General features: G+C 49.1%; 1 protein-coding gene across 1 annotated transcript in view; it reads right to left on the bottom strand.

Moving 5' to 3' along the window:
- Positions 1-2140: 2140 nt before the first annotated feature.
- Positions 2141-24630, bottom strand: part of DSTYK (dual serine/threonine and tyrosine protein kinase) — a gene marked incomplete at its 5' end in the record, with an annotated part of 48741 nt that continues 26251 nt past the window's right edge. The window contains 11 exons of the mRNA XM_080825278.1: positions 2141-4571; positions 4934-5068; positions 7038-7152; positions 8518-8631; positions 9961-10093; positions 10539-10695; positions 11818-11947; positions 12767-12943; positions 13570-13653; positions 14053-14285; positions 19176-19845. Of these exons, the coding sequence (XP_080681404.1) occupies positions 4384-4571; positions 4934-5068; positions 7038-7152; positions 8518-8631; positions 9961-10093; positions 10539-10695; positions 11818-11947; positions 12767-12943; positions 13570-13653; positions 14053-14285; positions 19176-19845 (2136 nt within the window). The 3' untranslated portion in view covers positions 2141-4383. The remainder of the gene's footprint in view (positions 4572-4933; positions 5069-7037; positions 7153-8517; positions 8632-9960; positions 10094-10538; positions 10696-11817; positions 11948-12766; positions 12944-13569; positions 13654-14052; positions 14286-19175; positions 19846-24630) is intronic.

Below are 24630 nucleotides of genomic sequence, written 5' to 3'. Positions count from 1 at the left end.
CCCACACTCTCGGAGTGATAATGCCTGGCGCCCAGAGACCTGGAGCAGTGCGGGGAGTAAGAGGCCCCAGCACCCTCCAAGGCCAGCGGAAAGGCCTCTGACTGCAGAGGTCCCCCGTGGAAATGGGATGAAAGGGGGTGCCCTTCTGACCCAGGGAGGGAAGGGCAACAAAGCCAAAGACAGGTAAATGTCAAATGTTAATGTGGCCTTTATTCTACAGCACATGTGGCATCTGTGTATCCCCACAAGGAGACAGGACACTCTATAAAACCAAACCCAACCATCCCAACGACACTAGATGAAGATTTAACCCAGAGTCATGTCTCTTCAAAAACACAATACGGTCTTGTTTGCCATATTATGCCAAGAGACAGCACAGGAAGGGAGAGTGAAGGACTGAGGTTTGTGCCAAGGTAACTTCCTCTTGTTATTGCACTTTTATTCTACACACTTAGTATGTTACACTTTTATTAACACTGTAATAGACATTAGTCCTCTGAAACAAACAAATATTACATAAGAATAAAAGACAACAAGCTGTCCAGACTGATTTCCTTCCCAACCCTCTGAGTTGGGTGGCCTCCCCCCACGCCAGGCCTTCACATAGTCTCCGCGGGCATCTCAACTGGACTGGATGTTAACAAAGCAGATGAAGTTAAAAATAAAACCCTTTTAAGAACAGTAGTGCTCCTCGCAACCCCCAAAGGAGTTTGCAGTACAAGTTTCTGAAGGTTACTCCCTCCTCACCCACTTTTACACAGCACTAGCCCTAACCGCTCCCCCATATTTAGAAGGGTAAATCCACTTTTTTTTTCTTTTAAAGAAAAAGTGGGTTATTTGATCCAGCAAATCCAGAAGTCAAACTTTGAAAACTCAAAGAAAGCAACTACTCTTTTGGCGAAGGACTCGAGGGCCCTTTATCCCGCTCCGAAGCTGTATGGACTTCGGGGATTCCCTCATTAGCCAGATGGAACACCAAGCATGCCTTCTCTCCAAAGCAAGGCCACAGGGGACCTCTGCCCCCCCAGGTGCTACCGTAATCACCGACCCCTCTTGGCTTTTCAGTGCTAAATAATAAGCCAAAAAAATAAAGTGTCGTTCAGTGCAGTTATCACTCTGGAGCCTGCCACCTCAAACCCCTTCTCTCATTAGGAAACAACTTCCAACCCCCACTTTGGCAGCTCAGCAAAGATGCGTCAGAATGCATTGGAGAGCTGACAGGTGCTGGGGGCGGGTTCTACCGTTCCCCCGTTTCCATCCGTGCCAGTAATATGTCCTTTCCTTTACTGTTTCCTTGAGTTTTAGTGTTAAAAATTAGGAGAAGCTGCTTCCTAGGCTCTGTCCCCTTGAAATGGGAGTCACAAGTGATTCTCTTTGGTCTGGGAAAAACCAGCACAGCCCTCCTTCCTAGAGGAGTGGAAGGCTTGCTCAATCAACGAGCCACTCTCTACAGAGGATCAAGGAACTAGGTCACGCCTGTGGAAACCTCAGCCAAATGAGCATTCCCCAACTCCTGCCAGACTGACCTCGCTCGCCAGGCACAGCGTCGGCCGCGCGGGGGCCCCAGGCTCTGCCACTTCTTGATTGCTCTGCAAGAAGGTCCCTCACTCAGTTCTGAAACAATGTAAGTGACCGGACTTCAAGCGTGTTGAAAAAGGCCAGGTGATCATTTTCGGGCTGGGGTAAATCGCCCTAGTGAAGTCGATTAGGAGGACAGAACACAGTGAGGGTGATCCGTCCCACCCTTCCTCCTGCCCCAGCCACAATCTCACCTCACCCCTTGGGAGCACATGCAACCAAAGCTGGGGGGTAAAATCTTGAGGACTTTGGTCTTCTTGAGCCCGCTACAGCCAAGTGCCCCCAGACTCCTTTGAATACCTAGTGTCTTCCCAAGTAATATACAGTACAGTACATTTCATGGCATTCCATCACTTTAACAATAATGGGTGCCAAGGAACAAAGAATCCCAAATCAGCTGACGTTATAAAACAAAAGCAAAGTATGCGTGTGTTATATGTCTGTATTCCCGCACTCAGCCTGCTGAGTGTTCAAATAACACCTCCTAATATCTCTATGTGGACTTTGGCTGGCCTGGAAATCTTCAGGAATATCTTGCATCTTTTCTCAAAATACTTTTTTTGTATTGAATTGTTAACACAATTACTGTCTTACTTAGCATTGGTCCTTCCCGTCCTCCCTCCTCACTCCGGCAAAAAATGTGGGAATCTGCTAGGAAACCAGTGTCTGAGAGCAGACTAAGCTGCAGGGAGGGGACAAACTGAAAAGGGACACTGGGTAGAAGAAGCCCCCCCACACCTGCCCCGGCACCTGCCCCTGCATGAATGGGGAGTAGGAACTAAGACTTTGGAAGAATGTTAGGACTCCTGATTTGAGCTGGAGTAAAGGAGGACTCTGGGAAAGGGAACTATAGGAGACCTTTCCTGAAATGTCATACAAAACACTTAGACTGCTCTTTCGGCAGGTAGACGCTATGCACCTCTCCTTTTTAAACTTGAAAATCTGGCTTCCTGGAAGCCCCATCATCGTCCCCAGGAGGACAAACGAGTTAATGCAGACAACAACAGAGTGACTTGAAGAAGTAAAGCTATAAATGGGTGTTAATTCTAACAGGTCTACTGGACATTCCACCAGAATGAGGCTCGAGCTACAGACCCCAAAGACAGCGGGTCGGCACTTCGCTGTTGCAAGTAAAAAGGTTCTTAGCACTATATGGAGTTTCTGACGGACCCCGAGTGCTTGGAGCTTCCTACGCTCAAGGACATCATACTCAGAGCCCAGCAGAGCCAAGAGTGAAAACTGAACTTGAAGAGTTATAGGAAAACTTTCTGGTAGACGCCATTTATACTCTGTTAATGTTTAAGAGATGGCCATTCTCTCAGAAATGACCCGACAGGCTTCTAGCAGCAAATCTGCCCATTTCCTTACACACCTACTCAGGGACCTGGTTCACAGCCTTGGGGGCCAGGCACAGGGGAGAGAGTGCCATGCCCGGAGATCAGGCAGATGGACAGAGGTTCCTCGCCCCCCTCCGCTGTCTTCTTTCACCCACCTGGTGTTCTAAATCGAATGGACCATCTCAGTGGAGCGAAGCTTTATGTCAAGGTCTGAGATGCGTCAACGTGTAAATTGCTCCCCTTCAGAATTTCTCTTCTTAGGCACACTTTCCGACACACGCTCCGAAAGCCCACCAGCACAGCTCCCAGCTGCAGCGGAGGGGAACCGTCCCAGACACAAACACGCAGGGATGAGGGGCGCACACAGCTACAAGAAGCGTTCTCTTTCATCTGGTGCTTTCCCTCGTACGTTACAGTCAAAAAAAAAAAAAAAAGTTACAGTCAAAAAAAAAAAAACAAGTTGCAAAAGAAATCTTGGTTAAAATGCTCGTGGAGGAGTTTAAAAACATCAGTGTGTTAGATTCAAACACAAAAATGGGAATTTTTGATTCTCCTGGTATCCTTCCAGGGGGCTTGCAGGGAAGCCCACGGCCTCCAGATCACCGCCCACGTCTCGGGTCTCCCCACCTGTCAGTTTTGCTCAGACACTCTTGCCCAGATACCGAGTTCACTGGAGTTTCCCCATCTTGAGACCAAAAAGAGGGAGGAAAAAAGATCAAAGGGAAGAAGAAGAGATTCTGTCCTGGGATTAGCGGTAACTCAAAATCCAATCACATATGTATATACATACATATGTGTGCACAACATTTTTTTTTTTCCTGTGGCCTCTTGATGATGTGACCATGACATCCACCCCCAAAGTCAGGGCTATTCAGTCCTATAAATGTAAACACGCCGGCACTGTAAGGAACAGACAGCTCTGTTTCTAGCTCCCTGGTGGAGGCCTCTGGCTGTGGCAACCTGAGATCTGGTTGCAGGGAGCCAGAAGTTACTGTTTGGCTCCTATGTTCTCACAATCCCAGAAGGAAGTTCAAATTTTCTAAGGGTTCTGACGACTGGATAGAACCAAACTATTCCTAGCCAGAGCCAAAATTATGAAAATTATAGCTTTGACTACTATTGCCACTGCAGTGCCCTGCCTGTCTTAGCAACATAAAGTGAACAGACAATTGGTACATTTGCCTCCTTTTCAGTTCTGAGGCTGGAACGTTGTATTCCTCGGCGTTTACGTGTCCTAGACAGTCTTCTGCCGACAGCATGGCTTAGGGCATCAGCGAGCTGCTGCACGTGCCCCAGCACACAGCCAACTGTTCACGGTCCGGGAGGCATCTCTGCCTGGGAAGGTCTCAAGCTGCCCAGCAAGCATCGGTTCTCTCGGGAGCTCTCTAAATAAATGTCAAATTCTTCCCATGGCCAAAATGTGAGGGGAAGGAAAGAAATAGAGAGTAGAGGAGAAAGGTCTTTGCTTTCAAGTAGAATCGTCGAGTCCCCTGCTTGGCCGCTCAGAACTCGACTTGCACAGCCGGTCCATGATACCCTGGAGCATGGGCTGGACGATGCCCAAGAGAGGCCTCTGAGAGGGGTCCCCGTCCCAGCAGGCCTCCATCAGCTGCCAGCACTCCTCGTCAAACACAGGCAGACGCTCTGGTCGGGCCCCTGGGGAAAGGCACATGGAAACAAGGCCACGGTCAGTGAAAAAGGCCCATGCCACGATGAGGCCCAACCAGCTCGCAGACCGATCGCCCAGGCGGGGCTCAGGAGCTCTGGCTTCAGAACCCAGTAGTAACACTGACAACAAACTGGAATGCACTGGCATAGGAAGCTGAAGAACTGGGAATGTTCCAGAAAAAAGCCTTCTGGAAACAGTTCAGTACCACACTGCCTGAAAGCCAAGGCCTGACTTCAGTGTCTCTCCTGGATTCCGTGGTGGTCTGTGGTCCCACTGCTCTCAGTGGTGGTCGGCGGTGGAGGGGTGGTGGTGGTGGTGGTCAGAACAAGGTAGGGCTTGTGGCGCTTACCTCTCCGCACATTGTTCCAGAGATGGTCTTTGCTGGCACACCTCTCAAATGCTTCAGGGAGCTTGACAGAGCCCGAGCAGATATACCAGAAGAGAATGCCAAATGCGTAGACATCGACAGAGTTATCGTACTTCCCTACAGCGAGAAAGGGCAACAGCCTTGAGCCCGGGACAGAGAGCAGCTGCATCCCCGCTCATGGGGTCTGCACAGGTCTCCATGCCTTTTTTTCTAAACCTTTTAACATCCATTGCCTCCCCTAACAACCCTGATAGGCGGGTCGCCGATCTTTTTATACCTAAAACCACAGCCCTGGGAAGGCAGACACCGGAAGGGCTGAGGCTAGAGCCTGACAAAGGAGGAGGACGGGCCTTTGATTTTGATGGAACAGCCAAGAAGATTTAACCTGAAAGTTCGGATTAGGGAAGGAAGGCTGGGAACCATGTGGGTGGGTAGACTGGAACCAGAATGTAATGATCCTTAAAAGTCAGACAGAAAAGTCTGGATTCAATGGACAGCAGGAAATCCTTTATGTTTTAGGGCAGCAGGTGACAGGAAGAACGTATTTTAGAGTCTTCTGTCAGCAACAGGACTCAGAGAAACAATCCAGGGAAATGAAATATGAAGGAGCCAAAATAAAATGAAAGCAGTGCGAACAGAACTTCTTTGGGAAGTAAATCTAGAGAAAGAAAAATGATGGGCGTGTGCTTGGCTCTCCAGCTGACCCTGACCCTGACCCTGATAAGCCCAACTCCGTGAAGCCCGGGGGCAGACCCGTGCGTGAGGCTAACGAGAGAGGCCATGCAGATCGCCAGTTCGAACCCACACTGATGAGGGGCCTGCCGTGACCTTCACATCTATCTGCCTTGGCAATGCCACAACCATCTCCCATCCCCCAGGCCCGAGCCCTCAGGTCCTCATCCAGTCCTTCTCTGCTGCTGATCCCCCAGTCTTGCCCGCTGCTCCCCTGAGCGGCCCTGGCACCGGGCGCGCTTGTTTGGTTTCCGCACCCCGAGCAGCCTCCTCCTGGACACCAGCCCCACAGCTCTGCCTGCCTTCGCTCTGGCCACTCGAACCCCCTCCACCTCCTGCTGCTAAGCTAGCCTTCTGCAATCACATTTTCACTCACACCTGTGCACAAGCTCAAGTTCCTCACTGCCCCACACCGAGCCTTCACTCCTCTGCACATTCAAGCTCCCAGCGTTTCATCTCCAGCTTCGTCTGCTGTCACTCCCCATGCAGATCTCCTTCCTGTTACGCTTCTTTCTGTTCTGCAATTTTCCTATTTCCCTTTCCCCAGCCTCCAGAATGTTCTCTCCTTCATGACATAGGGTGAGATTCTAGAGCCAGAAAGACCTAGATTCCAATCCCAGCTCCATCATCTCTAGCTCAGTGTTCTGGGGTGGCTTTCTGAAGCTCACCCATCTGTACTCGGCTTCATCTGTGACACGGGCACAAAATGCATCACCATCACCACAGAAGGGCCGCGAGGATTAAATGGAACAAAATATATGAAAAAGCATACTCGTGCTGTCCAGCCCAAAGAACATACTTCCCACAAGTTCCCTTCCCACAGACTGATTCTTCCAGACCTGACTCAAGCTCTAGGCAACATCTCACTTCTACCTCAAAACTGTCAAACATTTCAACCTTCCTTCGTCCCTTGTCTGAGAGCCAACATCACATCAGAGGGCACCCGTTCTAGCAGCTCGCCACATGCTGTCCTCTACTGCTTCCTAACGATCTTACCTCTCCACATACATCTCTGTCATCTGCAAGTTCCTCAACGATCAGGGCCAACTCCTGATGTACCGGTCACTCAGTCAGTACCTTAGGGTCAACCAATTGGCTGATTACGGCAATTACGGCGCAAAGAGCCAGAGAAACAGCCACCAGGAGACCTGGTTCCTCGGGTGTGTGTTTTTCCTTCTTCCCGCTCCACCTCTTCCCTTCTCCCCCTCCCTGCCTTCGGTCTCCCTCCCCTGCTTCTCCCTTGCCAGCAGCAGACCTGCCAGGAGTACTTGTGGGTACTACTGAGCCCAGGGGGTAGCCGTCAGGGTTACAGTTCACAGCCCGGATGAAGCGCACTCCCCGGCCCGCAGCCTACCTGTGAAAAGTTCAGGGGCCATATGGATCGGTGTCCCCACAATGCTGCCTGACATCATGGCCTCCGGCTTGCAGAATCCTAAGTCGGTGATCTTGGCACGGTTCTGCTTGTCCAGCTGCCAACGAAGCAGGGCGAGAGTCAGCCCGTGCTGGACCCTGCCCACGGCACCAGCTACGCGCACACGCTCAGAAGCAGGTGTCCACCTCCAAGCAGCACTTAGTCAAGCGCCCTGTCTCCAGATTCATTCCCACTCCCGTCTTCACCCCAGACTGTCAGCAACCTGATGGCAGGGGCCATCTGTTTCATCTGTGTGTACCTCGCCCATCTCGGAAGCGTAGTAAGTCTTGGAAAAATGAGTAAGTGAAAGACACCGAAGAAAGTATTTTAGTTCCTGATGATTCTCCTCTGACCTCCAGACCCCAGGGCAGAAAGTCACTAAGGAAGAAGGCCGAGGTCCTCTGGTCAGCTGAGGAGAGTTGCGTGAATTCCCCACAGTTTCCTTTCCTGAAGGTCCAAGAGGATAAAGCTGTGCCCCAGTTGACTACTGGTAAGCCTCTCCGGTTTCAGCCCATGATTTTAGGGCAATCTCTCCCATTGCCCGCACTGCTGTCATCGTTCTGTATCATTAAGTGTTGCCGGACATCCTGACAATATGCAATATGGTTTCAAGAGGAACAGGTCAGAAGGCTCTTCCGAACTGAGATACCAGACCTGGTGGGCTCGTGACCACCTTCCCCTTGATGGTGCATTTACCCAGCTCAGCCCTCAGCCAGCACCTCCGACCAAACCCTAACCAACCACCAGACCTGGAATCCTCAAACACAGCAACGTCACAAAAGGACGATTCCAGATTAAAGGAGGACAGGAAAACAGGACAACAAAGTGCCCCGTCTGATCCCTGGAGTGAGCCCGGGATCAAACAAGCAAATGCACTGCGTCTGAGCAACTGGGAAGTAGTATTATAAACTGCTCATTAACTAACAGTGCCGTACTGATGTCAATTTCTTTGTCAATTTATTTTCTTTTAAATACACAGAAAAATGTCCTTCCTAGGAGATACAAGGTCAAGTATTGAGGAAACCTGTGCTATTGGCAATTTACTTCCTACAGTTGAGTAAAAAAGTACGTGTATGTGTGTGAGAGAGAGAGAGTGAAGAACAGAGAGAGACGAACCCAGAGAAAGACAGCACAAGTCCGGATGAATGATCTGCAGGTCTCCTTCGGACCGCTCTGTTCTGTACACTCGTATGTGCCCAACAGGATTGGGAGGAAAAACCTTAAGCAAGAGCAGCTCAGTCTAGGAGTCGGCCTGGCACTCCCCAAGCCTTGCGTCCAGGCTGCCATCAACCCGTCCACTGTCAACTCCATGGCGATCCTGGTAGGCGTGTCCCGCGATCCCGCTCACATGGAGGCGGACCCCCCCAAAGGCCACTCAAGCCACAGAGGCAGGACGCTATCTCAGGGAAATAGCTCTACTTACCAGGACATTTTTGAGCTTGATGTCACGGTGCACGAGTCCCTGGCTGTGCAGGAAGCGGACCCCTTCCACCACATCGAGCGCTATCTGCAGACGCGTCTCCAGCGTCAGCCCAGCCTTGGGGAGACAAAAGAGCTCACTCGTCACTAACAAGACAACTCCTCTGTCCAGCTCCGTCCCGTGTGCTTAAACCCACTAAGAGCTCCTTCTGTGGGCCACTGCAAGCAGTCTGGGCTGGGGCACACCGAGGACAAGGACAGAGAAGCAGGCAGGAGGAAGGGAAGAGGAAAGCAGTTAGGGCAAGGAAGCCAAGGGAAAGCAAGGAAGGACAAGGTGTGAGGCCAGATAACATCCCTTGGAGGCGGCACACAGGCGGCCGGATGACCCCGCAGGGGACTACAGATGGTGCAGGCCACAACTGGAGGCCTGAGCTCATTTCCAAGCCCTGAACAGACTCTGGGACTGCCCTTGAGGCTCAAAGGAGTTGTAGGTCTCCAGACGCCTGACTGGCTCAGTCAGCAGAACATGTGACTCTTGATCTCAGGGTTGTGAGTTCAAGCCCCATGTTGGGTGTACAGATTATTTTTTAAAAGTTAAAAATTTTTAAAAATAAAAATATTTTTAAAAAAAGGATTTCTAGGCCTCTCAGGCAGAATGCCTTCTACTGCACTGTAGGCCTGGTTAGCCTGGTTTGGCTTCACAGATTCAAATATCAAAGTCACGTTTACCATGCCTCCAGCTTAGGGCCTCTTGAATTCCAGAGAACGTTACATCACCCATCTAGAAGCTCAGCCTCTTCCTTCTACCTGCCCGAATTGTACCCATCAAGGTGGATTTATCACACTCAAACACCAAATCTTCACGAATTATTCACCGACTGTAAGTCTCTTAAAAGCTTCTGGTAATTACACCTTCTATGCCCAACATGGGGCTTGAACTCATGACCCTGAGACCAAGAGTCGCATGCTCCCCTGAATGAGCCAACCAGGTGCCCCGGCAATTACACTTCTTGATATGCCCTTATGGTGCTTAGCACGAGATCTTGCACAAAGTAGTCACGAATAAATATTTGTTGACTCAACAACAAACACTAGCTGTATCCATCGAAAGCAAAAAAAGAGGAAGAACGGCAAAGTTATAAGATGCTTTTTCTGTACTTCTGAATCATCTAGATTTTTACCCCCACCACAAGAGGCAAACAGTGGTGCACTGGCAGTATTCTTGATATAAACTAGGCCAAAAAGTCGATTCTGAGAAACTTCTAAGGTTTTTTGGAAACAAGGGCAATAAAACTTGATTATTCCCAAAAAAAGGTCTTGTGAAAGCTAGAAGGTCTGGATAAACAAGAAAGGAAGACCGGCCAGGGAGGACCCTGCGGATCTGGCTATTGGCTGTGGTTCAGCCCCGCGCCCTGCCTCACCCCCCACCCCCTGTGCCCTGCCTCACCTTCAGCCCTGTGTAGAGGTCCCGGTGCAGCCGCTCCATGATGAGCAGCACGGCAATGCTGGAGCCCCCGCCGTAGCTGTAGTCGATGACCGAGCCGTGCAGATCCACCAAGCGCTCGTGCTTCGGCAGAGACCTGGTGGGAACGACAGAGTCTAGGACTGCCATGCTCTGCCTCTGACCGTGTACAGCATGCCACCGCGTGGCCAGGAGTCCCCTTGAGACCACACGTAGTCCAGGACCAGAGCTCATGGCCCTCGGTGCAGAGGGAGGGTCAAGAGAATGGCCCCCTAACAAGGAATCGGAATTATGGAATCTAAAGACTAACAGGCCTTAAGGACTGAGAAGTCAAAAGGTAAGGCTGAGTCTGAGAAACTGAGACGGTGGGGAGACGGCAGAGGCCGTAAAGGCCTGCAAGAGAGCACATTTCTGGGCCCGACACAGAAACACTGGCTACGACGTCTGGGGACCCGGGAATAGAGAGACACAGCGTGCTCTAAGTCTCGGCACAAAGTTCGTCCCAGGCTTCTGGCTTATTCCCTAGGTCTTCTCCCACAGAGACGAGTGACAGGAGAACCTACCTCATGTAGTGAAACTCCAAAGCCAGGTCATTCCAGTGCTTCTCGTCCGGAGGGACGACCGACTTGAGGGCACAAGGGAAGTGCCCTCCCCAGTTGTCACACAGGTACACCACACCATACTGGCCCCGGCCTAGCTCCTGTCCCAGTTTAGGTTTACCTATTAAGTAAGGAGACAGAAATAAGGCAGGAGGAAGAAGAGCTTGCTGGGCAACCTCCCTAAGATTGTTAGACGTGTGGGGCACCTGGCTGGCTGGGTCAGTGAAGCATGTGACTCTTGAGCTCAGGGTTGTGGGTTCAAGCCCCACACTGGGTATACAGATTACTTAAAAGTAAAATCTGGAAGACTGCTTATGAAAAAAATATGTAAAATATCTTGCATTTTAAAAAAAAGATCCTTAGGGAGCCTGGGTGGCTCGGTCAGTTAAGCATCTGCTTTTGGATCAGATCACGATCTTGGGGTCCTGGGATCGAGCCCTATGTTGGGCTCCCTGCTTAGCTGGGAGTCTGCTTCTTCCTTGGCCCCTGTGCCCCGTTCATGCTCACTCACTCTCTCTCTCAAATAAATAAAAACTTTTTTTTTAAAAGATTTTATTTATTTATTTGACAGAGAGAGATCACGAGGAGGCAGAGGCAGGCGGGGGTGGGGGGGAAGCAGGCTCCCTGCTGAGCAGAGAGCCCCATGTGGGGCTCAATCCCAGGACCCTGACATCATGACTTGAGCCGAAAGTAGAGGCTTAATCCACTGAGCCACCTAGGTGCCCCTAAATAAAACCTTTAAAAAAAAATTCTTAGACATGGACCTAGGAGTAAGAAGTTGTAATTATGCTGGGGGAGAAATTCTGATGCTACTGGAAACTAGTAGAAAGTAACCTAACTGGTCCGATTTTTAAAGATTTTGTTTATTTGACAGACAGAGATCACAAGTAGGCAGAGAGAGAGGGGGAAGCAGGCTCCCCGCTGAGCAGAGAGCCCAATGCAGGGCTCAATCCCAGGACCCTGAGATCATGACCTGAGCCGAAGGCAGAGGCCCAACCCACCCAACCCACGCAGGCACCCCAAACTGGTCCGATTTACATAAACTTCAGTCATGTCTGAACTGTATAAACAGCAGGACCAAACAGACTTCAGGAATTCAAAAACACATCACAGGGTACTGAGGCAGCCTTGCAAGGAAGCAGCTTTAGACACTGGGATTCTCCGAGGTAGAATATGAGAATGTCACGTGACCAGAACCTTCTTCCTATTTACTTTCCTACAAGGAAAAAAAACAAGGACTCACGATGCAGCAAGACATCCTGTAAAGAACGGCTTTCCAGAGAAAGGCGAGCCAGGCGTGGGGCGTGATCCTTCCGAACCTTCAACCACAGATCTTCTGTTTTTTCCAACCGGCCTGAGTGGCCAGCTTCTAGCTGGAAGGGAAGCAGAAAAAAGTCATGTGACTTGTCAAGTCCCCAGCTTGGTTTCCTCACCTGCTATATGGGGTAATAACAGCTTCTCCTAAGGGCGACTGTAAGTTACACAAGATGTCCGTAATGTGACTGGTACACAGTGGGCTCTCAGTAGGTAATACCTGTTCCTCCTGGTTGCGTACCTCCATCTCCACACCCTCACCACACACGTGCACACATACACACGTACGCACACATACACATGTACACAAGAGCACACACATCCACTCCAAGGGGATAAGCAGATGTCACATAACTGTGAACCAGCATAAAAATTACAAAGTCCTTTCTCTCATTCCTAAAATAGTAGGCAACTTACATAAAATTCCTACCCCTTGGGGCACCTGGGTGGCTCAGTGTGTTAAAGCCTCTGCCTTCGGCTCAGATCATGATCCCAGGGTCCTGGGATCGAGCCCCACATCAGGCTCTCTGCTCAGCAGGGAGCCTGCCTCCCCCTCTCTCTCTGCCTGCCTCTCTGCCTACTTGTGATCCCTGTCTGTCAAATAAAATAAATAAAATCTTAAAAAAAAAAAATCCTACCCCTTGATTTTCATTCCTCACTCAGTGAAATGAGGAGAAACGAACCAAGTTCCCTACACGTTCCCTGGAGTTAGAAAAACCTCCACATGAAAAACGTACTGATGACACTTTCCATGACACAATATTACCGCTTCACGGCTAGGAAGAAAATACACTGATGATTCTATAAAAATTCTATGGAGAGCAGCGGGCAAAATACTCCCCGACCGTAGGTTCTTCTCCCTCTTCCCGCACGCCCACCTGCCGCAAGGAGGCTGCAAAAGCCTCGTGAGAACTGTTGAGCCGGGTCCGGAACTGGCTGCAGATGCTCTTGGCCAGCTTGGAGGCACTGAGGCTCTCGATGGCTTCCTGGGCCACCTTCCTCTTCCACTCCAGCGTGATGGCAGGCGGACTCACCCACGTGAGGCGCTGGATGATCTGCAGGACGAGGTCAGTGAGAAGACTCAAGGGAGACTGGAGCCGCCAGAAAGAACCCACGCCCCTCCCCTGGGGGTCAGCCAGTCTAGGAGCAGGCGATGAAGAAAGGAGCCCCGTGAAGGCCAAGACTCCTCTCCAGTTCCATCGACCCGAGAGTCAGGGCTCAGAGCAAGGGAAAGCATCAAAGAACACCAGGCCGAGTCCACATGCTCACAAGCCCTCACTGTGTACAGGTAGTGCCCGGGGTGCTGAGAACTCCCTTTCTGAACTCAGGATGGAGAAAGAGCACCATCGAATTCCGGAAAAGAAACCACACAAATGGCCCCTGGCAACCAAGCCTGGTTCTGAGAAAACATTTAGGCTAGGAGAAAGGAATATGAGGAAGTGAGTGACGGAGAGCTTTATGGCTGCATAAAATTTCATTTAAATGCACCACTTTAAGCGTTCAAGGGGCACTGTTCCTAATTATTTCAGAATAGGCATAAACCAGAACTCTCCCGGGCAGACAAACCCGGAAAAATGGCTGCCCTACCCCAAGAGAACTTTCTAGACATCAGTAGCTATTGGAGGGACTAAGGTTCATCTGAGCCAACGGGGGCAGGAAACGCTCCTCCAGCGGACTCCACCTGTTTGATTTGCTCCCACAGCATCCTTGTGACCGATGACCCGGAATGAAACGTAACTTCAACGTGATAGGCGGCATTTAAGATCTGAAAGAGAGCCACGAAGGAAATCAGTACTTCTGAGCACAATGGCTGATTAAAAAAACGTGATAAATACTATTTACTTAAAGCACAGAGTCCCGTTTCAAGGTTCCCAAATATGTCCTTCCATAAACGTGCAGGCCACACCGGTCGATCACCTATTTTGTGACTCTGTGGGCCCCTTTACTTCCATCTTCACCAACCAGCTCATGCCTTAACCGCGATTTTGCAGTGCGCAAGCACCTCTGACGGGCAGGGGTCATGCGATGGGAAAACAGCATAAGATTCAAACTGGATGGGCCAAAGGGTGCCCGGGACGTTCTTGGCTAGCTCGAGGCTGGGCGTGCGGGCGGGCTCTGTCTCCTGTGCCCTCTGTGATGTGGTGACTACCCAGTCTTCGAGTACCTGTTTGAGATAATTACTGGTGATGTGAACTGAGACATCCTGGGACTTCTCCAGGCTCTGCAGACAGCGTTCCAGGGTCCCGACGAAGCTCTCGCGCAGGTAGTCCACCGAGCTGATCAGCTTGTTGGCCACCGCCTGATTGAGCCGGGAGATGATGAGTTCCTGGATCTGCCGGATGCAGCATTTGATTTCTCGGGTGCCCACCGCCTCTCCGTTCTCCGGGATGATGACATCTACGGAGGCAGAGACAAAAGCCAGCTGGCCGTGAGGGAAAGGGACGGGCACTCAGGCTTCTCCCCATCAAAGCCAAGGAGCCGCCACGATAGCCACCAAGGCTCTCAAACACATAGCTGGCAGACGAGCTCTGACCCTCAGCGTGACCCGGGGCCACAGGATCCGCGACTACTGAGGGCATTACTGAGAAGGAGCAACCACATCTAGAACGAGCCTACTGATTCTGTCGGCTTTCTGTCACATTTATAGGACAGGAGGAACATTTATTTATTTATTTATTTATTTCTAAGATTTTATTTATTTATTCGATAGACAGAGATTACAAGTAGTCAGAGAGGCAGGCAGAGAGAGAGGAGGAAGCAGGCTCCCTGCTGAGCAGACAGCCCAATGCAGGGGTCCATCCCAGGACCCTGAGACCGTGACCTGAGCTGAAGGCAGAGGCTTAACCCACTGAGCCACCCAGGTACCCCAGGAGGAACATTTATTGAGTGCAGACTATTTGAAAGGCACCATAGTAAGTATTTTACATACGCAATCAAATTTAATCCTCATGATAACTTTGTCAGGTGGGTATTACTGGTCATTTTATAGGTCAGGAAACAGCCTCGAAGAGAGGACAGAAGGGAAGGGGACAGTACAGGAAGGACAACAGCTCGCATCTGAAACCCAAGCTCACAGATTGCCTTGGATCTCTGTACCATTTCACACTGCGGAACTCCCAGAAAAATCCAGCAGTTGGGGATTCTATGCTAATCAATTACTGAATAAAAAGCAAAACTGGAACATTGTCGCCAGCCTGCTACTACCTCCCAGAATTAGAATCTGTTCTGCAAGTCAGAGGACAGAACTGAAGAGACGACAAATTACCCACAAAAACTCCACTCCTAAAAAGGCACTCTCATGTCTACTGTGGGAATTAAAATTGGTGCCGCCTCTTTGGAGGAAATCTTGTATCTATCAAAAAAATTTTTTTCTAACCTATCAAAATTTTAAACTAACCAACCAACCAACAAAAATATCTACATACTGGGCGCCTGGGTGGCTCAGTGGGTTAAAGCCTCTGCCTTCGGCTCAGGTCATGATCCCAGGGCCCTGGGATCGAGCCCCACATCGGGCCCTCTGCTCCGCAGGGAGCCTGCTTCCCCCTCTCTCTCTGCCTGCCTCTCTGCCTACTTGTGATCTCTGTCTGTCAAATAAATAAAATATTAAAAAAAAAATCTACATACTCTTTGACCTACCTATTCTGCTTCTAGGAATTGTTTTTCTAGAAATATACCTTGACAAGCCTCAAAGATATGCATGTAAATGATAATGCAGAGGAATCTGTAACAGCAAAAAACAAAAAGTAATGAGTCTAAATGTTCATCAGTAGGATTATAGTTAAATAAAATCAGGCACATCTATTAGAAGAAGACAAATCCATATGTACCTTTGTGGAAAGATCTCTAAGATATGAATTCAGTGCAAAAGCAAGGGGCAGAAGATCGTATGGAGGAAAACTGGGTGGCTGGAGGGCAGTATCTTTGTATCTCTGAGTGAAGTACTATACATGTAGGTATTATCTTTAAAAAAAAGTATTTTCTGGGCGCCTAGGTGGCTCAGTGGGTTAGGCCTCTACCTTCAGCTCGGGTCATGATCCCAGGGTCCTGGGATCGAGCCCCGCATCGGGCTCTCTGCTCAGCGGGGAGCCTGCTTCTCCCTCTCTCTCTGCCTGACTCTCTGTCTACTTGTGATCTCTCTGTCTGTGAAATAAATAAATAAAATCTTTAAAAAAATTTTTAAAAAAAAAGTATTTTCTGAAGTATGTATGTAATATAGCCTGCATGCATGCATTACCTCTATTTTGCTATTTTTTTAAATATTTTATTTAAATTTAAAAAAAAATTTTTTTAATTTATTTATTTATTAGAGAGAGAGCGAGCGAGCACAGGCAGACAGAGTGGTAGGCAGAGGCAGAGGGAGAAGCAGGCTCCCCGCCAAGCAAGGAGCCGATATGGGACTCGATCCCAGGATGCTGGGATCATGACCCGAGCCGAAGGCAGCCACTTAACCAACTGAGCCACCCAGGCGTCCCAAGATTTTATTTATTTATTTGAGAGAGAGAGAGAGCATGAGAGGAAAGAGGTCAGAGGGAGAAGCAGACTCCCTGCCAAGCAGGGAGCCCGATGCGGGACTTGATCCCAGGACTCCAGGATCATGACCTGAGCCGAAGGCAGTTGCTTAACCAACTGAGCCACCCAGGCGCCCCTATTCTGCTATTTTTTAAGGTTTTATTTATTTGACAGAGAGACCGAGCATACGTGCATGCATACAAGCAGGGGGAGGGGCAGAAGAAGAGAGACAAGTAGATACCCCACCAAGCGGGGAGCTTGCCTAGGACCCTGAGGTCACAACCTGAGCCGAAGTCAGACACCTAACTGACTGAACCACCCAGGTGCCCCACATTACCTTTATTTTAAAACATAAACCAGGACCAGAAATTGGGCTCCTGAGGCTATGTGGTGGCTCTCTTCTAAATCTACCCATCATTGCCTCAAGGATCCCCAAGAAGAGCTTTGAACGAGGTTAAGAAGCAGACATGTAAGTCCTGTCTAACACACAGCTAACTCAGAAAGTGGCTTCCCAAATCGGCCAGGTGGTTAACAGAGCCGGACGGCTGGTCTACTTGTCCCCGGCAACCCTGTGTCTGTTGAACTGACCACTGCATTCCAGACACCGCACACGGTATCCCCGGCACATTACCAACAGGCAAACATTTCCCGGTCTGCCCAACCGTTCTGCCCCATGCGCTACGATACTAGCGCTGACGCCCGGCGTCCTCAGTCAGAAGCCTTCCAAGATCTCCACTGCAGGTCCTGACCCACCTTTGCTCATCTTCAGAAAGACCTTAAGAAGGCTTCCTGTGCTTGCTAAAGTGGCCTGTCTCCTCTGTGTGTGGCACAACCATACTCCATCGTTCACACACTCACTCAAATTCCCAGGAGGTAGTGCAGCACACAACTCCGTGTGAACTGCTGTAAGAGACAGGATGATAAACAAGACCCCGTTCTCCCGCATCTCTAGGACTGGAGAAAACAGTCGGTAGAACATAAATAACTGTAATAAAAGAAAATGAAATACACCAGAAATTTCAGGTATGCATGAAATGTGGTGGGAGTTCAGACGGATGCGATCTCTGTTAGCTAAGAAAATTAAAGACTGGGGCACCTGGGTGGCTCAGTGGGTTAAAGCCTCTGTCTTCAGCTCAGGTCATGATCCTGGGGTCCTGGTATCAAGCCCCGCTTCGAACTCTCTGCTCAGCAGGGAGCCTGCTTCCCCCACTCTCTCTGCCAGCCTCTCTGCCTGTCAAATAAATAAATAAAGTCTTTAAAAAAAAAAAAGAAAATTAAAGACTACATGAAAAATGCTATTTCTATAGAAGAGGCTCTGAAGGGTAGGTAGGATTTGGAAATTCACAAATAAAAGACTTTTTGGGTTTAGGGCAGGGTGGGGGCCATGAAAAAGTAAAGGAAGGGCTAGAGGACAGCAAGCAGCTGAGAGCAGGTGAAACGTGCCTGGTGGGAAACAGGCCTGGGAGAGTTGGCCAGGGTTGGGCTCTGCAAGATCCTTAACACCAGGCTGACGAGTCTGAACTTAGTCCGCAGAACAGGGAGCCAACGCAGCTGAACTGGAGAAAAGAGAGAAATGTCCCAGAGAGCAACAGGAAACAGTAGTTCAGGTGGACTGCAGAAGAGGGAACAGAAAAGCTAAGGCAGATACAGAACACGGAAGAAGATGCATCAGGGCTGGGCCACTGCCCGGATGCGGGGACAAGGGGGAGCAAAGATCTGGAGACCGTGCTGCAGCCCCGAAGCCGGCTACCAGGAAGATGGTGGTAGCAGGAACTGGGAACAGATTCAGAGGCAGTGAAGCATGGAAATGCAGAGTACAGGCTCAGGACTCAGACTGTTAGATCCAAACTCTGCCTTTACTTTTCTGTAGCTGTGACCTTGTGCAAATGACTTAACCTGCCTAAGCCTCAGTTCTCTCCTTAAGAAGATGCCAATACACATACTCCACGGAGGGACTGGAAAAAAAAAAAAGCGTGATTGAAGGTCCCACGTCAGAAATTCTGATTAACTGGTCTGGAGTGCTCTGGGGTGATCTCAAACATCTCTATTTTCAAAAAGCCCCCAGGAGATTTGGCTGTACCACCGTGATTGAGAACCTCCAGGGTAACCTGCAAACCACGGCACTGTAATTCATGGGTGGGAGGGCTAATGTTCCCACAGGGCGGGTTACTGAGCAGTCAGTACACAAAGTCAGCCGCACCAAAAACCTCAGCCCCAAAAGGCCTGATGAATCACACTGGCCCAATTTTGTTATTAGCCATTCATGAAGAAGGGACTTCCGGAAAAGCTGAAAACACGACTTTGGGAAACACTCCTGAGCTGGGTTTTGGAAGCAGCCTGGAAAGAAAATGAGACCACAACACACACCGAAAAGAACCAGTAAGGAAGCACAGGCCGTGCCGAAGGTCAAAGCCAAGATTAGAGCATGACTTAGTAACTGTTCTTCAGGCAGCTCTTTTCCCGTTCCAACAAGGTCAAGAGGAGACAGACAGAAACTAGAGATTAAAGAGCGCTATTAGGAAGAACTTACCAGAAGTCGGACTACCAGTCCCGGGAAGGAATGACAAGGGAATCTTCCAGGGAGGCCTCTGAGAAGGAGAGCGGCCGCTCTGGCTAAGTGATTTAAGGCGGGCTCCTACTAATGACAGTTGGGTAGATGAGATTCTCCTGAGTTTCCTTTGGCCCTCAGAATTCATGGGACTCAACTTCCAGCTGGAAAAGGGTTAAGGAATCCTGTGGTCCCGGCAGCCCATGCCAAGCTCTCCAGCTAGGACCTACCTTTAAATTCCATGTTGGCAGCGTCCTCCAGAAGTTCCTCCTTCATGGTGTTAAGCGTCTCAACAATCATGTCCTTCATTTCCTCCTGCTTCCGGTTGGCAATATTCATCAATGACTCGTACAACTCGTTTTCCTTTTTCCGAGTGTATTCTAGACGTTTGGGAGTGATCTGCAGGTCCCGCTGCATGTCAAAGGCCTGGTTGATAAAGATGTCGAGGCAGTGGCAGTGCACCCGGTTCAGGGCCTTCGCTGTGTCCACCAGGCGGGTCTGTAGCACCTGGTGAGAAAACGTACTCAAGTGCCTCAGTTTCTCACTTTGCTCCACCAACATGCTCTGAGCTTTAGTGTCTTGGCTGGGGGTCCCACAGTTCCAGTGACTGCTGCTCAGATAGCCCAGGTCCACCAGCTGGTGATGGAGCGCTGATCTTTCATTCTCTAGTCTTCTGGTAGGCGAGGCAATGATTTCCGAGCCCAGCTTCGGCACTTTGAAAAAGAACACGGGAAAGGAGAAATACTTCCGGATTTCCTGAAGTTCTTGCTCATCCCTCTCAGACAGTTCGTCCTTGTGGAGTGCATAGGTTATCACAGGCAGGAAATCGTTCACCAAGTCACCCAGAACATCTACTGCGGGCCGGAGGCCTTGGCATGGTGCGACCACGATGTCCACGTCCTGGAAGGGGAAGGGGGTCATATCAGCACCTCGGGGTCAGAACCAATCCTTGCCTCCCTGAAGTCCCACAATCAGACCAAAATCCAGATCTATGATGGGGCACTGGGGCTTCGGTAGGCCCCAGTCACTTGCTGACCTCCTTCCTGAGTTCTCAACACTCCCTGCCGTAGCCTACGAGGCAGGCACTCATCTAGAGAGAGACGACAGCCTGTAGAAAGGATGGCAGTCCCTTTAGTCATTTCAGACGTTAGTTCTAGCTTTCTTTGTTGTTTGGAAATCCACTGGTGCCCTCTGATGAAGGAGTAAGACAAATAAAGAAGGAGAGAGAACTGATGTGGACATGATCAGATTAGGATTGAGGCTGCCTGGAACATTCCTCCCACTCTCCTCTTTGTTCACATTCCCAGCCCCACCTTTCTAAGGCAGCTAACTCCCAGGCTTACTACCAAGCAGCCTTCCAATCTCCCTGTACTCTTGTCATGTTCTTAGTGAGTCTTCCCTAGTACACAGTCTCAAGCACTCTCTACTTCTCCTTTCCTTAATGTTCAACACATTTATAATTAATTTACTTAAAACCCGTTTTTGGGGGCACCTGGGTGGGTGAGTTCGTTGACCTTCTGCTTTTGGCTCAGGTCATGATCCCAGGGTCCTAGGATCCATTCCCACACAGGGCTCTGTGCTCAGCGGGGAGTCTGCCCCTCCCTCTGCCTCTCCCCTTTGCTTGTGTGCACGTGCTCTCTCTGACAAATAAATCTTTTAAAAAATTAAAAAATAAATAACACCCATGTTTCCCCAATAGCCTGTCAACCCTCTGAGGGCAGGGAGCATGTCTACCTTGTTAACTACGGTAATTCCAGTGCCTAACACACAGCCCTCAATATCGTTGAATCAATCAAGCGGCAAACTAAAAGCCAGGTTTGCCAAACATTATTACTGTCCTATTCTGAAGCTTGCAGGTATCCCAAAGTCTTAGCTCCCCAAGCCTTGGTAATGTCTTTATTCTCATGGTCACTTGGTATGACAGAGACCAAGGTTTGCATATCCAGTACTTGGTCTCTGCATTATTGGGAAGGCAATGGCCTTTACAGACAAGGCTGCCCGGTAGGTGTGTGGGCATTTCAGGGAAGTTCTTTAGAAGGGGTTTGATTCTGCCAGGAAGTATGCTTTTCGGCCTCATTCTTTTTGCCTGGAATAAGAAGGTCATCCTACAGTCCTAAGGCAAACCTAAGGGTAGAAGGCAGCACTGAGAATGATGAAGCAAAAAGAAGTAGGGGGCCTGGGTCCCTGATGACGGCAGAGCTGCTACACCAGCCTCGCTTCAGGCCTCTTCCATGTGAGGGGAAAAAAATTAGCTTCCATCCAGTCTAAGCAAGCCCATTTTTCTGTCAGTTACATATGATTGAACCCACCAATCACAACTGATACACCAAAGATCCTAAAGTGAGTTTCAATAATGATCTCTGGTTTATTTTATTTTAAAGATTTTATTTATTATTTGACAGAGAGAGAGAGAGAGGGAACACAAGCTGGGGGTGACAGAGAGAGAAGCAGGCTTCCCGCAGAGCAGGGAGCCCGATGCAGGGCTCGATCCCATGACTCTGGATCATGACCTGAGCCGAAGGCAGACGCCCAATGACAGAGCCGCCCAGGCACCCCGTGATCTTTGGTTTAGAAACAAACCACTACAGGTCCTGTTACAGCCAGTAGTTTTTGCTTTGTGTTCTACTTCTTTCCTGAGGATCTTGAGGCACTGAAAGAGTGTATGTTTCCTTCCACTGCACACACTGCTCTTCTGTATCTTTGAAATCAGGGCACCTGGGTGGCTCAGTCCTGAAGCATCTGCCTTCAGCTCAGGTCATGATCCCAGGGTCCTGGGATCAAGTCCCACATCGGGCTCCCCACTCAGCAGGAAGCCTGCTTCTCCCTCTCCCACACCCCCTGCTTGTGTTCTCTCTCTCGCTATGTCTCTGTCAAATAAATTAAAAAGAAAAAAAAAGAAAAGAAAAAGACACCGTCTACTCTATCTGGCATTCCAGACGGAAGGGTCGACCTGGAGACTCACGTCTCTACCACCACTGTAGGCACACCAAGTGTGATGGCTTCAGGGACTCGCAAACTCAAAATCATTCCTCCACAGAATTCTAGCACATTCCACAGAGCTGCAAAAGAATTCAACACAAGGGGCACCTGGGTGGCTCAGTGGGTTAAAGCCTCTGCCTTCAGCTCAGGTCATGATCCCAGAGTCCTAGGATCAAGCCCCGCACTGGGCTCTCTGCTCAGCAGGGAGCCTGCTTCCCTCTTTGTCTGCCTCTCTGCCTACTTGTGATCTCTCTCTCTGTCAAATAAATAAATAAAATCTTAAAAAAAAAAAATTCAGGGGCGCCTGGGTGGCTCAGTGGGTTAAAGCCTCTGCCTTCGGCTCAGGTCATGATCCCAGGGTCCTGGGATCGAGCCCCGCATCAGGCTCTCTGCTCAGCAGAGAGCCTGCTTCCTCCTCTCTCTCTCTCTCTCTGCCTGCCTCTCTGCCTACTTGCGATCTCTGTCTGTCAAATAAACAAATAAAATCTTTAAAAAAAAAAAAAAAAAAAATTCAACACCAACCTGTTCAAGTGTGTGTCCCTAGCACTTATCAGATGTTGCAAAGGTACTTTACTTGAAATGTAAACAACACACACTTGTTTGTGCTCTTCCAGACTCCGATTCTGTTTTCATTCCTTACCTTACTGAGTGGCAGGTATTTCTGATGAAAAAAATTTTAAATAAAAACCTGGGTCCTCTTCCTTTTTGATCTCCTTGCCTAGATAAGTAAGAAAGGACTGGGAAATGCCAGCCCGTTGTTTCTTGTCCTGTGTGTGTGTGTGTGTGTGTGTGTGAGAGAGAGAGAGAGAGAGAGAGACGGAAGAGATATCTCCCATCCCCAGAAAAGCTTTACACAGATCTCATCCTCCCCAATAAAGACGTAGTAAGTCTAATTCTCAGGTAGATCACATAACTGTTATGTGGCTGGCCACTGTGAACTCTCCAAAGCTAAAAGTGCTTTTAGCATCTCACCATTTCTAATTTGAGCAAACACTACAAATCCAGCTACTTTCCATCCAAGCCTAGGCCAGGAAGAAACTGCTGTTTCATCTATGCCTCGAACTGCATGAAATGTTTTCTGGTTGGTAGACTAGTCTGACACTCATCCCACTGTTCAAAACAAACCCCCTTTCACTACCCTGAGTCACACTGCTAGAGTATGAATCACTTCATGAGGCATATTCAAAAAGTGGGTAAGAACTTTTACAGCTTAGAGTAGAACACACAATTGCCTAAACACCAACATTATAATACACATAATAATTTGATAAAGGCTAGGAGAGAATCCCAAGAAATGAAAAGCTACAATAACATACAGAATGACAGGTGAAAATTTATAATCTTTATTTTAGGGCACCTGGGTGGCTCAGTCCTGAAGCATCTGCCTTCAGCTCAGGTCATGATCTCAGGGTCCTGGGATCGAGCCCCGCATCTGGCTCCCTGCTTGGCAGGAAGCCTGCTTCTTCCTCTCCCACTCCCCCTGCTTGTGTTCCCTCTCTAGCTGTCTATCTATCAAATAAATAAATAAAATCTTTTAAAAAATTTTTATTTTAAAGCTGCAAACCTCTCTTCAATATATGAATACATTTTGAAAGATACAGCCCAATCAAACTTATTACAGGAATATCATGAGAAGCAAGCCTAAATGAGCAAAACCAAAGTAAGAGTTCCTTAGAAAATTGTCAGGAATAATTTTGTTTGCTTGCTTCTTTATGATGGATTTTCTTAAAATTCTAAAATAAATTCATAGGTTTTCCTCCAAGAACCGTTCTGTGTGTGCAAGAAAACCAAAAGCTGCGGGGTCTACTTGCAGAACCAATATCCTTCCTAGGCAACTGAGGACTTTATTTGCTCACAGGCATAAATTCATTTTTTAAAGGATTCAGGGCTTTCTAATGGAAGGCACTACCTGATACACTGACAAACAGAAAGAAGTTGTCCACTCCTAAATACATCTTGTACTAAACAAAAATGGGCAAAAGACAAGTGCGACGCTCTCTCTCCTCTGTTCCCCAGTGAGTCAGTGCGTGCAGTTGGTCTCACCTCGCTGGTGACCTCGAGTGCCGGACACAGGCAGGAGGAGCTGCTGCCTGACCTCCTGGCGGTGGCCCAAACCAGGCTGGAAGGCGCTGTGTGATTCTGTGACACTTACCGTGAAGGGATGACTCATCCCTGACAGTTATAAACAAAAAGGGAAGCCAGCACTGTCTCCTGGAGACAGGGAGTGAAAAAAGTCATCAGTAATATAGAGAGGCGGAGCCAGACCCATTGTGGGCCCTATTCTGGCCCCCGGAGAGGGAAGTTTGCCCTCGGACGGTTTCATGGAAGGCTGCCTGCCTTCCTAGTACCTAGAACGGGGCTTGGCATTCATGAGCATCCAACAGATTCATGTGGAATGAATGGATGAATAAGTGATGCCTTCACTACCTGCTCCAAACCATTTCAGTAATCATATATAACATTTCCCATCTTTCAACCCTAATCGCACACATTTAGCTGTGACTGCTGTTTGCTTCTACTCCCAGAAGAAAGCAGTGAGTAAGCATTTTGCTCCTAACTCAATCAGGGAAAAAGAATCTCAGGGAATAATGAGAGTGCCCCCCAAATTCCCGCTGGAAGTCACAGGGAATTCCTAAAGGGAGTTCTCCTGTAGAATGCATTCTGCACAAGTCTACAGAATCCACAGAAGTTGATGTGCTAACCATC

Source organism: Martes martes (genome assembly GCF_963455335.1).
Source record: "Martes martes genome assembly, chromosome: 15".
Classification (NCBI taxonomy): Eukaryota; Metazoa; Chordata; class Mammalia; order Carnivora; family Mustelidae; genus Martes; species Martes martes.
The sequence above is the reverse complement of the archived record's forward strand: the minus strand, read 5'-3'. Positions and strand labels throughout refer to the sequence as shown.